General features: G+C 46.3%; 1 protein-coding gene across 6 annotated transcripts in view; it reads right to left on the reverse strand.

Annotated features, from left to right (window-relative positions):
- Positions 1 to 2,488: 2,488 nt before the first annotated feature.
- The window catches only part of LOC118235809 (spectrin beta chain, non-erythrocytic 1-like), a 68,790-nt gene continuing 57,250 nt past the window's right edge, over positions 2,489 to 14,028 (reverse strand). For 2 of the 6 annotated variants that reach the window (XM_035433639.1, XM_035433640.1), the window contains exons 28-39: positions 13,548 to 13,922; positions 12,939 to 13,183; positions 12,328 to 12,466; positions 11,784 to 11,868; positions 11,389 to 11,585; positions 10,930 to 11,057; positions 10,480 to 10,555; positions 9,517 to 9,585; positions 7,968 to 8,161; positions 7,361 to 7,534; positions 7,040 to 7,082; positions 2,489 to 6,789 (exon numbers count right to left, since the gene is read on the reverse strand). In XM_035433639.1, the coding sequence (XP_035289530.1) occupies positions 6,565 to 6,789; positions 7,040 to 7,082; positions 7,361 to 7,534; positions 7,968 to 8,161; positions 9,517 to 9,585; positions 10,480 to 10,555; positions 10,930 to 11,057; positions 11,389 to 11,585; positions 11,784 to 11,868; positions 12,328 to 12,466; positions 12,939 to 13,183; positions 13,548 to 13,922 (1,950 nt within the window). In that variant the 3' untranslated portion in view covers positions 2,489 to 6,564. The remainder of the gene's footprint in view (positions 6,790 to 7,039; positions 7,083 to 7,360; positions 7,535 to 7,967; positions 8,162 to 9,516; positions 9,586 to 10,479; positions 10,556 to 10,929; positions 11,058 to 11,388; positions 11,586 to 11,783; positions 11,869 to 12,327; positions 12,467 to 12,938; positions 13,184 to 13,547; positions 13,923 to 14,028) is intronic. The other 4 variants (XM_035433643.1, XM_035433641.1, XM_035433638.1 and 1 more) reach the window with 3 other exon arrangements.

Consider the following 14,028-nt stretch of genomic DNA (forward strand, 5'->3'; position numbering starts at 1 on the left):
TTTTTGGGCTGTCTTGCTGCTTGCCTACCTATATGCAGAATTTGTAATTTGTCAGAATTAATCTTTGCCTGAACAAATAAACCTGTTATGGCAGGATTATACACAGAAGTAAATATCCTGGACAATCATGTTTTTAAGGACAGGGCTGAAGTGAGACTGTTGTTTTTGGGGAGGGGGACCGATGTGTTCTGGACACAGGCCAGCTATTCCTCCAGACTGAAGCCTTCCCTCCCACCTCCAAATAAACTTCAGATGTTCTTACTGGCTTCTCGGGCGGTTGAAAACCAAACTGAACACCAAAAATGTGACACAGCATCTCATGTCAAACATTAGCACAGACATTGACAAATGAAAACGTGGCATGCATGCTTTGAGAAAGGCACCATTTTTTTTCCCCAGATGAACAGACGATGACAGATGTTCGCATAACTGCATCTCTGATGTAACCACTTCACAATGAAGACCAGTACATGCTGTGTACAATAGTGGCTTCATTGGCAGAAGTATGGTGTGCAGAAAAATTTATTACAGATATTCCTTTTATTAATATTATTTTCAAACTGGAATGAATGAAAATAATCAATGTGAATTCTGCTTACAAAGGTCTCAAGCCTTTCACACAGATAATCCAATTCTAGCCCTATAAAGCCCAATAATGGAGCTGGCGTGTAAGATTGAATTATGTCCTGTTAGTAGGCAGGGGCTGTCCAGTTGGCTACAGTGTAGGCGAGGGTCAGGACTTTGAACCTGACCCTGGCAGCAACCGGTAGCCAGTGGAGTTACCTCAGCAGAGGAGTGACATGAGAGAACTTAGGAAGGTTGAGGACAAGTCGGGGAGCAGCATTCTGAATCATCTGTAGATGATAGATGATAGCACTGTTCAACTGTCACCCTCTGTCAGGAAAAGAATGACTCAGACTTGGTATGTCCCATGACAGGATGTAAATCAGTGACCTCAAAAACCACATGCATGCATAGTACCGTCGTATGCCAGCAGTATTCTACCATGTTTCCAGATGGCCCAGATGTGCTAGATGACCTAGGTCTCCAGCAGGGGAGTCACCATAGATAGAATAGCTAGATTGGTCAGCTATTAAAATAAATACAAATGTTTTCAGGAGTATTCACCTTTGATCATATCAAGGTGTAATGCAAGTACCAATGTTACTACTTTTATTTCCAATAGAATTACCCCTTAGTCCAGGACATAAATCTATTGCTATTGGAAACCTCGCAGATCCTGAGCACAACTACATCAGTACTCTTTTAAACTTTCTCTTCGGTTTGGGTCCTATCTTATACTTTTAGTAAAAGTGGAATGATGATTTTGGGAGATGTATTACATAATTAGTGTAAATGTTTTCTTGCTATGATTGTTGTAAATTTGTTATTCATCGTTTGTATGTTCTTTGTCTTTTGCCTATATGGACTTTTATAATGTAATAAGATAAAGATGAAAAGAAATAGAGAATGTTGGTTCAAGAAATAAATATTAATAATGTACTAGATGAAAACAATGGTTTTTTTTTTTTTTTACATTCTTCCCAGAATGATTTATGCCCCCAATGTCTTCATTATAGTAGTATAAAATGTCATACTACTATAATGAATTATACTACAAAAACGTATACATGCTTATACTAAACATTATATCGCAGTAATGTCCTGGGTATATTTGGTCCAGGCTAACAGTTAACAGGTGCTAATTAGTACAGAGAACACAATGGTTATTCTCTCAGGTTTTTATTCTAGGGCAGTGATCTTCATTCCTCGTCCTGGAGAGCCACGTTGTCTGCTAGTCGTTGTTGTTGCTCGGCACTTAATTGATCAATTAAAAGCAGTCAATTACACAGTTAACTCACCTCACCCTGTTTCTTGGGTCTGAATTGGTTGCCGATATTAAGGCAAAAACAAACCGAGCACACCCTGCGGCTCTCATGGCAATCATGGTCACCGTTCTAGGGCATCAAGTTTGTTTTGGGTCAGGGATCAGGCCGTTGCACACTCTATTCTACATCTATTTTAATGTGTGCATTTAAAGCTTAATAAACACAGTGTAGCATGTGTAAATGAATGAAACCTCACTTAAATTCAGGTTAAACAAGAGGATTGCTGCTAAAACACAGCTCTATATTCTTTGTAAGAAATTTCAAGAGCAATCCACCATCATCTGCTTCGCGTTCTCATTCTAATTAGATGGCGTTATTGTAAAGAAGACCAGTACAAAAACTGTACAATTATTCATATGACAGCCGGACATCTTATACATACAGTACCAACTACTGCGAATAACAAATGACACAGATGGATATAGGGTTGAAGTTCAATTAGATTCTCCAACTTCAGTTGCCTCTGTATCGTGGAAATCACACTCTGTATGAACCCAGCAGCAAAATTATTATTACAGTGCTACTTGTAAGAAAACAGGGAGCAAAAAAATCTCTTTATTATGTCAGCATAATAAATGACACAACTGCTATTTTCCCAATATTGTTTTGTTTTAAACCGTATTTTATTTTTTATGTTTTGTATTTGATATAGATACACAAGTCAACAAACATTTTTCGATCGATCTGTAATGAAAATGCTCCACAGCACACTGACATCTTGTGGAAAAATCTCCCATTACAGACATGTACCTGAAAATGGACAGCAGTAATAGTCATAGTAATAAGTACCAGTAGTAACAGTAGAAGTAGTATTACTAACAGTTGCAATAATAATAATAATAATAATAATAATAATAATAATAATAATAAATTGTAATAGTGGTATTAACAGCTTGTGGTGAGTGTCACAAAAAAGGAACAGATCATTTTCTAAAATTTATTCCATTTGAGGCAAGTGGGTCAGTAGGCTTGCTAATCAAATGCAGCCAAATGAACACCTGGCTTAGAAAACTGATCCCCATAACACAATTCAATACTTTTCAAGGAAGCAAATTTTTCTTGGCTTTCTCTTTTCCGATTTTTTCTGAATACTTTTTGTGGCACCACGTTCACATATGACATATCTCTGAACCTTTCCATCTCATATGCTATTTTGAAGAGGCAAATAAATCAATTTCTTAATTTTGCTTATTCTGAATGTGTTTACATTTTAAAGCATACCCAGAATTAATCTCCTTTGTCTCCTCATTGATGGATCAGAATGCATTCCCACTCCAGTACGTTTGCTCATCACACCAGAAACAGTGGACAGTACGCCCTAAAATCATTGATTACAGCGGAAAACTACAAAGCCCACACTTCATAGCTTGAATGAAAAGTCAGTGTCGGTCACTGTGAAACCCTTGTGTCTGTGTGTACGATTCAGAAATGCCGTTCCAAGATTACTTTACCAGTCTCTTAATTTGTATCAAATGACCAAACCAATCCAATTTTGCATGGTGATGTCAACTTACAAACCAATCATTTCTAATGCTCATAAGTCTTGGGGTGGCTGATTTTGTCTGTCCAAAGCCTGCCTCCTTCATGCCACTACTGTTCATAAATCTCTGCTTACCTTGTAAAGCTGATAGCTGAAGGGATGGAATGTCCAGTATGGGGTGACTACTTCTGCCGTTAGGAGAGAGGCGACCTCCGGAGAGGCACACTCAGATAAAGAGACCACAGCTAACCGCTAAGAACACCCAAGCAGCCACAAGTATCTTGTGGTCAAACTCGTCCTGCCTTACAGCCCGATAACTAAAATGCTAGGCTTTTTGTAATGAATTCGTAAGACCGGCTGTCCCATTCTGTTGAAACTAGAGCGATAGTTGGCGCACGGACTAAATCCTGACATGGAAACGCCGCAGTTCTCATCTGTCAACACAAGGTGGCGCAGGAGCCACAAGGCTCGGCTATGCGGAGAGCGCCAGCGCTGGAAGAGAGGAAGGCGAGGCGGACGGCTCATGCTGCTGCTAGTCGGTCGGCCGGGCGTGCACACGCATGTGTGTGTGTGTGTGTGTGTGTGTGGCATGTGCCCTGGATCACAGCTGTCAAAAAGTCTCGGTTCGGCGGTACGAGATCGGAGAAGCTGGACCGTCGCGATCGTGCACCTGTCTTTAAATCGTGAGCTTTGGCCTCCAGTGTTCTCTGCGGTATTCCTTCGGAGCCACAGATGACTGTCCTCCGGGCTAACATGGGGCTGGATCCAACAGGAAGCTGTCACACTCGGGTCGGCGCGGATGCACATCACACTGCCGGTGTCACGGGAGGCACGGAGAGAAAAACTCAGCATCGCTGCACAAACGCGCGAGATGCCGCTTCAGCACAACACAAAGTAAAGAGCATTTAGTTCAAGCCACCTGGAGGTGACTGTGTTCACCGCACACACATAAATCTCAAACCTTACCTCAGTTCACCCCGAAACGGAATCTATCATTTTCTTCTTGCTTCGCTACACATTACATCAGCAACAAGCAGGAATGCTTTGTGTCACTTGCTGTCTTATGTTTAATATTCCAGACGTAAAAGCAGGATGTCTGGAAATTCCCACAGGAAGTAGAAGAAACAAGGTGGAGGAAGGATATTAGAGCTGCATCAGATGCCTTCGGCATAATACTCCGCCCTTCATGGGGGGTTTCACAGTATAATGCTAAACTCAGCTTCCTTTCCAAGATGAAAAAGGTCTGACAAAAGCAATTTCACTCCAAAGCTGATAGTCAGAGAAGACTGATATACACTGTATATATAAAGTCATTGTAGGCCAGGAATATGTGCGCATTGTGGACATCTTGAACCAAAGCTATGCCTCTCTTTCTGTGAACAAACTAACAGAGAGCTCACAGGTGATACCCTAACCAACCCAGCGTCGCCATTATTCACTTCCTTAATCCACAGCAAGTCGCCTCAACAACATTTTATGGTCTGCATCTGTGTGATTTGGCCGCCATTTTCCCCCAGTGATAACGCTCACGCAATCGAGGGAGAATCTCGCCACATAAATATGCCAGGTCAATGTGAAAGATGCGTTTTAAAAGGGGTTTCCTTTGTAACGCTTCCCTGCAATTGTTTTTCTTAAAGAAAAAGGGGTCAGAGTTTGACAGCGGATGAGATCCATAAGGGATGAGAGACAGAGCCGTCTGTCTGGGCAGATTCATGTGGGAATGGCGGACAGAAGCGGCTCAGTAATTACCCATCTCTCCCAGTGCACGACCGCGCATTCCATCCCCATTCAACTCCAGCAGCTACGCCCCCGCGACGTCCCTCCAACACTTACTGCCCCCATCCTCAACCCTTCACACGCACTTTCCCTCACATTCCTGCCATGTCTTTCGTGTGCATCTTTATTCCTGTTTCATTTTTAGTGTTTGACAGTACACTACACATGCCTATTAGACGGCCTGCAAAAAAAAAGAAAACGAACAAAAAAACAGCAAAAAAACCAAATAGTTAAAAAAAAAACCTGTTTAATTGGAAATAGCAGTATAAACTAAAAGCTCAAACCAAAACCCTTCTGTAAAGCTAAACCACTCCTAAGCTTGTTGATTAGGATGAACGGTTGTATAGATAAATGCCCATTATTCAGGAAAACGATCAAAAAACTGATTTAAAAAACCTCCACTACAACTCACACTCTCAACCTTACTTGAACTATATAATCTCCTGTTTTCGAGAAAAGTCAAAAATAAAGCATGAATATTCTCCCCAAATAATAAAACAAATAAATTCATGATAAAAACAAAATAATAAAAACCACTTCTCTTTAAATATATATATATATTTTTTCAACTTATGCACTTAGGTAATTGTTAAATTACTTTTTGCAAAACCTAACTGAAAAATTTACTTTGCTCTCTTTTAAAAACACTTTGAAAGCTGGCCTTCCTAAAAACAAAAATAAAAGGGAAATACAAACAAACACAAATAACAGTAACCAACTTGGTTTCTCCAACAGTACCAAATAGTTTTTCTCTTCATTGATGAGCTACCTATAGTTACATATTCTTCAAACTCTTTTCTCTAAACCTGCAACAGCAAAATGATTATTAATAATAATAATAATAATAATAATAATAATAATAATGCCAAAAAAACTAAAATCAACATGGTCCTTCAAGCAATTCCATAGAGAGAGTAAGAGAGGTGGATCGACAGCCCCTAGAGTATAGCATCCTTCCTGTTGTTAACGGCCTTGTGGAATGGCCTGACTGTTCCCCGGGCGACAGCAGCAGGACCATTCTGAAACTCAAAAGAACCAAGCGGGAGCCGGGAGCCGAACAGAAATAACTCTAAGCCGAACTCTAAGACGTCCTCATCCAATTGGTTCTCGGCCCCGTGCCACCCGCCTGCCCCCCCCCCCCACCGTCCCCGGTGCCCTCTGGATTCCTGTTCCAACAAGGGCTGGTGTTGGCACATCCTCCTGGCAAGCTCCCCTCTGATCAGCTGGGAAAGGACCGGGGCGCTATGGCTAGCGGAACGCTCTGCTGGAGCCTCACAGGAACAGCACGCTACGCAGGATCGGGGCTGAGAGCCAATGTGGTTAACAGGACACTCCGGTCTCCTTTCTGCTTCTGTCAGTTCTGTTTGCGTCTGATGAGTTCTTAAATTGTCTGTGTTTTTTTTTCTTTTTTTCCTTGGCTTATTTTTTCTTGCCGAAGAAGCTGAACCTCTTCTCCCGGTCCTTCTCCTTGCCCTCCTTGTTGCGCATGGTGACGGCGCCGGGCTCCGCAGAGCCGGGCGAGATGGGGGGCATGGTCATGGCTCTGCTCAGCGCCGTCGGGCCCCCCGGGGAGCGCTCGCCGGCCCCGCCCACTCCCGCCGGGATCGAGGAGAGGATGGAGCGGATCCAGGAGCTCATTTCAGGCTGGGGGGGGGGGCAGACAGGAAGAAGACCGAGAGAGGGAGAGGGAGAGGAAAGCAGAGAGAGAGAGAGAGAGAGAGAGAGAGAGTGAGGAAGGGAGAGAGAGAGAGAGAGAGGGAGGGAGAGAGGAGACATGGGTCAGACCTCATAATGGTTGATGTGTTGTAAATCATGCTGTATGTACAATGCAGGCGGAGTACAGCTTATTTCCCAGCATGACATGCCAGTTTTAATCAGTATCAGTAACACTCACCTCATCTTTTGCTTGAAATAGGAATTCCTTTCCATCACCAAGCCTGCAGACAAACAGGAGAGAGAGAAGTCAGCAGGAATCGTCTGGCCACAATATAAGTATGTATAAGTAAGTATGCCCCTATAAGTACGTATAAGTAAGTATGCCCCTAAAAGTATGTATAAGTAAGTATGCCCTTATAAGTATGTATAAGTAAGCATGCCCCTCCTCCTTCACCCTCCATCCTCAATTCCACGGCTCGGTCCCAGCCCACCTCCTGCACCCTTGTTCGCTCCACTACTTTTTTCTTCTTCCTTCTCCACCCGGACCTCCTCCACTCACCGGAGCTTGAAGACGTGTTTCCTCTTCTTGTAGTCATGGGCGACCTCACACGCGGCCTCGGTGAGACTGATGGGCACCTCGCCGTGGTAGGGAACGCCGTTGGCCGCACCCTTGTTGTCCTTGTAGAAGCCCAGGCTTCCCTTCCGCAGGACGCAGTACACGTTCTGCCAGGATCTGTCCACAGACACGCACAGCGGCGGCAAGGGTGAGATAAGCTCCCTGGGACGATGTGACCTCTGCTCTCTCCTCTCTCATGGAAGCGGTCTCTTACACAAGATGGCCACCTGCCTACAGCTCCATGACTCCCTGACTGCCTCGCACGTAATTGTGCTCTCGCTCTGAGATCCCTCTCTCCTCAGGCCCGTCCCCCTCCCTGCCCAGAGTTGAGGGTCAATTATTTCTTTCAGTTCAATCCCACTCAATTAATTTCAGTTTACTCTCCTCATAATGTGCCCACAGACAGCTTTACTAAGGACACGCCCCCTCTCCCCACAAACAGCCACCCTAAGGACATGCCCCCTCTCTCCACAAACAGCCCCCCTAAGGACACACCCCCTCTCCCACAGACAGCCCCCCTGAGGACACGCCCCCTCTCCCCACACCCCACCTGCTGGCTGCTTTCTTGCTGTGCGACTCCATCTCCTGCTTGCGGCACAGCATCCCTTCCATGGTCTCCACGGGCGGCGGTTCGGCAGTGCTTTTGCTCGGCAGCGTGGCGAAGGGGCCGGACGGGTCCAGGCGAGAGGACGACGGCAGGCCGCTGTCTCGACCCGGCCCGTTCACAGACTCCGCCTCCGACCCCTGAGGCCCCAGACACGCCACAGTCAGACACACAACCGGCATTTTTAAAAGCGCACTTCCAATTTCTGCACCTCACATGGATTCCCACAAACCACATTCTAATGACTTCATTCTTTACCAGCCTACACGCTCGATAGCTCCACTTGTGGTACAGGTTGGTTTGTAAAATAAGACGCAATTCCACACACATTTAGCCTTCATGTTTCTCTGTGGTCTTCATTGACAACTAGAGGCGAGTGGAGCCCAATTATAACTAATCAATCAGTCAGTCGATACCACATTTCTCCACAACTAGGCCACAGAGTGTAAAATTTCAGAGTATCTTTCACAAAGACACTTTGAAGGGGACTCTGTCATGTGACGCCAAGAACAACTAGTCCCAATTTGAACAGTTTCTGGTTTTAAATAGATCAGACCCAATTACAAAAATCTTAAATGACTTAACATAGAGGCTGCAGCACAAGCTCCATGCCAGAGACTACATTAGACACACAGACACAGGACACACACACACAGAGACAAATGGAAGGCAGATGGAAGCCAATATATGGGAGGTCACTAATTCTGACCGACCACACCGTCAGCCGGAATGGCAGCTGGAGTACTGTCTCCCTGCTTTAGACGCACCGATTTCTGAGCGTGATGTGGTGTCTTTCAGCGAAAGCGCAACTGAAACCCGCCGTTTTTCACCCGTTGCTATGATGACTTGGCTGGGTGTGGCCATGCCACAGAAACACTATCATTGTCATTTTTATAGCTAAGCTCTTTACTGGTCAGCCAAAGCCCTTAAGCAAGAAGGGTATTCTGTGTGCTAATTCACTGAAAGGCAACACTAAAACATGCAGGACTCCCCTGGGCCCAAGGAGTACTTTGGTACTAATGCTGCTTTACATTTTCTGAGGTTTTTCTTTCTTCATCATGTTAGCTATGATGAAATTATTTCCAGGGACCATGTATAGTATACCAAATATAGTGTTTCTTGAGTTTCTTGGGACCAGGGAAAGAGTTTTGAAACATTTTTTTGAAAAAGCAAAAAAACTGCTAATCGCTTCCCCGAATAAGTTTCTGTGTTTCTAAGGGATAGTAGACATTGCAACTTCAAGTGATTTTCAAAAAAAAGAAAACATCTTTAATTAATACAACTTGGGATGCCAAACAGAAAATATGCTACTTAATTTTGACTGGGATTTGTACACAAGCTCAGGGGTCCAGCAAAAACAATGGTGCAGCGGTGAAAAGTGCGCTCAAGGGTGCCCACTAGGCCAGCCAGGGGTACTGCAGGGGAGCAGGGACCAAGCGCAGAGGGCAATGGGGCTACCAGGAGGCTAAGCTACGGTCTATGGCTCAATACTCACAGGCTCCCGTGACTTTAATTTAGGGCCAGGTTTATAGTCAGGTTTCCTGGCCACAGACACTGATACTGACTGCAGACAAAAATGCAACATTGACAGATTAAGAGATACAGTATGTGCATTGCTCTAATACTCCTCCAGGGACTGTCATGGTGGCATTATTTAACACACAGACACACACATAATCACACACACACACAAACACACAAACACACACACACATGCTTACATACACACATACACACACACACACACATAATCACACACACACAAACACACACATACATGCTTACATACACACAGAAACAGACACACAGAGGCACGCACACACACATGCACACAGACATAAACACACACAAAATCACGAAATGATCTAGGCAGAAACACAGACGATAGGAAAACATAGATCACACACAAACATAAGACGACATGATACTTATCTACAGAGTTTCAGAATACAAGTGAATCAGAAGTTCACTTGTCTTCCAAAGAATTTGGCGTATGTTGAACGGTACTACATATGATAACATGCAGACTACTGACAGGAGTTCTCTCCTTATGACTTACGTCTGCCTAAATAATGACATAACCACATTTCCGTCATCATGCTCTATAAACAGGCTCGCCTGTCACATCAGCTCAGCCCACACACAAGGAAATGACTCATTTTGAGTCATGAAAATGGCCCGTCTTGCACACAAGTTGTTTTCTGATTTAATTTGTTCATTAATACCCAGCTGACAATGGCACGGGGGTGAACACAGAGCTGACTAGCAGACAGGTTTTTTTTTGTCATCCACCCCCTTCTCATGTCGATAGTGAAATGAAACCCCAGAGCACTGAGGACTGCAGCGGTGAGTCATCACTGGTGTGTACTGGACTTCCTCCACATGCATACCCACAGCATTGGGCACCACTGCAAACTCAGGCTGCAGTTTCTGCCTCCGGCCACCAGGGGCCACTCACCTGTGAAGTGTCTTGATCACTGTGGACCCCGTTCACTGACACAGACTGGTTCAGAGTTGTCTGGTCTAGGCTGGTCCTGGGATGGAAGAGGAGAGTGGGGGAGGTGATCAGTTACCATGGGATTCCACAAAACCTTCCTTCCTGATTCTGCTATCTTTCATACGCTGCAGTTAGTGATGTCATCCTGTTGTGAATATTTACGACCTTATGTCAGCCAGACTCAACATCTGAGATGGAAACTGGCTTATTTTTTCACTTGGCCATGACCCTTTGTGAATATATAATGCACTGAAAGCCACACATCTTTAGCATTAATTTTGTATGAAGAGGAAATTATAATGAGATTTTTGGAACTCAAACAGCACAGCCAGATGGGCGGGGTTTCCACTGCGTTTGCAGCTCATTGCTGCCCTCCTCTGCAGTCACAGATACCTGCGCAGGGAGCCTCACCTGGCAGCAGACTCGTGTGCCTGGCTCTCCAGCTCAGACGGGAGCACCTCCTCAGCCGGGGGAGGCGTGGGCGGCCGCCGAGCCCTCTCCTCCTCCTCCCTCCGCCTCTGGATCTCCAGCTCCTCCAGCTGAGGAGAACATGATAGCCACAGTGCAGGGATAGTCCAATTCACTCTCTCTCCTCTCAATCAAATTCAAATTCAAAGTGCTTTATTGGCATGACAAAATTTGCATTTGTATTGCCAAAGCATAAATCTCTCTCTCTGTCTCTCTCTCTCCCTCCTACCCCATCCCTCTCTCTCTCCCTCTTCCCCCTCTCTCTCCCTCCCTCCCAACTCCTTCCTCTCTCCCTCTCCCCCCCACTCCCCCTCCCTCTCTTTCTCTCCCTCTCTCTGTCTCCCCCTCTCTCTCTCTCTACCTCTCTCTCTCTCTCTCCCTCCCTCTCTCCCTCTCTCTCACCGTGGTGAGTTTCTCCAGCTGGGTGAAGCGCTCGTCCCAGCCGGCCGCCAGCTTCTCGAAGGCCTCGTGCCGCTTGATCAGGCTCTCCACCTCGTCCACGTTGGAGCCCAGCTCCGCCGCGCGCACCAGCGGCTCCTGTCCCGCCAGCCAGGACTCCGCCACCGAGGCGTCCCGCCCGAACTGCAGCACCTCCAGCACTGAGCGCGTCACAAACGAGAGGGAAGACACAAACGCACACGTTCAAATTCTCATGTGTACGTGCGCACGTAAAATTATGCATGAATATGCGCACGTGACACATAGGCACGCAAGCACATAAACACACAAACACACACAAACACCGACATGCACGCACACAAACACGCTCGCAGGCGAGGACACACGCAAACGCGCACCAATCTGAAGGTGGTCCATTTTGTCCTGCCACTTCTTGTTGATCTCGTCCCTCTTGGTCTGCAGCTGATCTAGTTTCTCCCGGATCTACAAAGGAATTTTTAAAACTTATTTTTGCCACTGATATTTGACATTTGCATTTGCAGTCATGTGACTCGCTATAATGTACGCAGGCAGATTCAGACAATGTAAGAAATCTAAACTTTATTTGCTCCACTTCTACTAAAATGTCAGATGCAATCGGTTAGCTAGCTAGTACTCAGAATTTCAGAAGAAAAGCTCCCAGGATGTCACATATTACCCACATTTACTTGGCTTACATGAAATATAAAATTCAGTAGCCTCCTTCTAAAGTCAACATATGCCCTGTGATTTCCTTTCTCTTTTCTCTCCAAAAGCCATTTTACAAAATGGCTTTATAAAATTTTACTGATGTTGTGTTTAGGCAGCAGAGCAGCTCTTCAGCAGCATACATTACAATAAAACCCTCACCATTATAAAGACGCCGTAGTGTAAGGAAGCACAGCACACAGTACACAGCAGTACCTCATCAGAAGCATAGTGCTTATTCTTGATCAGCGTGTTGCCCATCTCATTACAGGCAGTGAAGCTGCCGGCCCGGGTCTCAATCTCGGATTTGATGTCCTGGTGGTTGGCGATGACCAGCCCTGCTGAGGACACATCCCTAAAATAACGAAAGGGGAAGAGAAACAGGGAGGAGGGGAGCGTTATTTAAGCCGGTGGCTCCCAAACTGAGGACCCACCGGTGGATGGTAGGAAGGGTTATGGTGGGTTATTGGACAGGTGACAAAAACAGAATATAGTATATTGTGCATAGTCCATTGTAATACCAGTCAGAATAAACACTGCACTTGGTACTGTGTGCATGCAGGTGTTTAAAAAAAAAAAAAAAACGGCACAACATCATAAAAGCTGTAATATTATATGGAACATAAATTTTCCAAAGAAAATGCATTGGCTGATTTAGTGGGTGATAGATGGAGCTTTAGTGAGCAGCCCCTGGTTTACGAAGAGACCGAGGCTGTGTGTGGACACAGGGCTCAAGACGAGCATTCAGGGAACATCAAAGGCAGTAAGACTCCTCATCATCACCCAGGTGTGACACACAGGTGCTTGGGGGCGGTGCCGCGCGTCACCTGGGGCTGTCGTGGGCGTCGATCTGCAGGTTGACCCCGTCCATCCACAGCATGAGGTCGCGCACCATGTTGAAGAAGCGGAACTTCTCCACGGTGTCCAGCAGGAGGAGCCGGCGAGCCTGGCCGGCGGAGAGCAGGGCCTCCCAGGCCTCGGACACGGCGCGCTCGTGCCGGTGGATGTCGTCGGCCTTCTCCCCGGCGTAGGCCTTCTGCAGGCGGGCCCCGTCCTCCTGCACCTGGTTCACCTGGGAGGGGGGCAGGCCACAGGTAAGAACACCTTCTAAATCAACTCATTATAAATATAGAGCACTGCCTCTTACCCATAACCATTTAAAGTGCAAGATGTGATTAGAATAGAATGTTCTTAGCTGAACATTCTATTGCTGATGTAACAATCACTACTGGCAGTTGAGTTCTAGAACACAGGCTGACTACTCTTCAAAGGGTGAAATACATATGATCTCTTCAGTAACACGTGTCTAATTCGATCAGTAAACAGGGTGTAGTGCTTATTCTACTGTAACAGGACAAGCGTTGAGTACACACGAGCAGCGACAGGAGGTACAGTACAGACACGCAGGGTTCGGGGAGGCCGGTGGGAGGGGTTACCTGCCCGCTGAGGGCCTGGATGTCGTGCTCGTAGGCGGTGTGCTGGCGGTGCAGGTGCTGCACGGTGTTGAGGTCGCGGCCCAGGTCGGCGGGCAGCGCCTCCCTCTTCTCGCGCACGCGGCCCAGCGCCTCGCGCGCGTCCTGGTGGTAGCGGTGCAGCTCGTAGGAGGCGGCCAGCATCTGCGTGCGCGTGTCCATCAGCTCCAGCAGGTCGGCCCAGGCCTCGTTCAGGCCGTCCTTCCACTCGGCCACGCTGGCGTTCTCCGGGTGGCCCGACTCGATCAGGTCGTCCGCCTGCGCGTTCACCCCGTCCACGCGCTCCTGCCCGATGGTGCTGGTGTCCCGCGCAAACTCCCGGAACTTGTCCCGCAGCATCTGAACGGAGAGGACAAGAGACGCACACACACACACACAGAAACACACACACGTACATTAATACAATCCACTTATACTCCAGACAAAAAAAGGCATGAGGACGGTC

Source organism: Anguilla anguilla, chromosome 9 (assembly GCF_013347855.1).
Source record: "Anguilla anguilla isolate fAngAng1 chromosome 9, fAngAng1.pri, whole genome shotgun sequence".
Taxonomy (NCBI): Eukaryota; Metazoa; Chordata; class Actinopteri; order Anguilliformes; family Anguillidae; genus Anguilla; species Anguilla anguilla.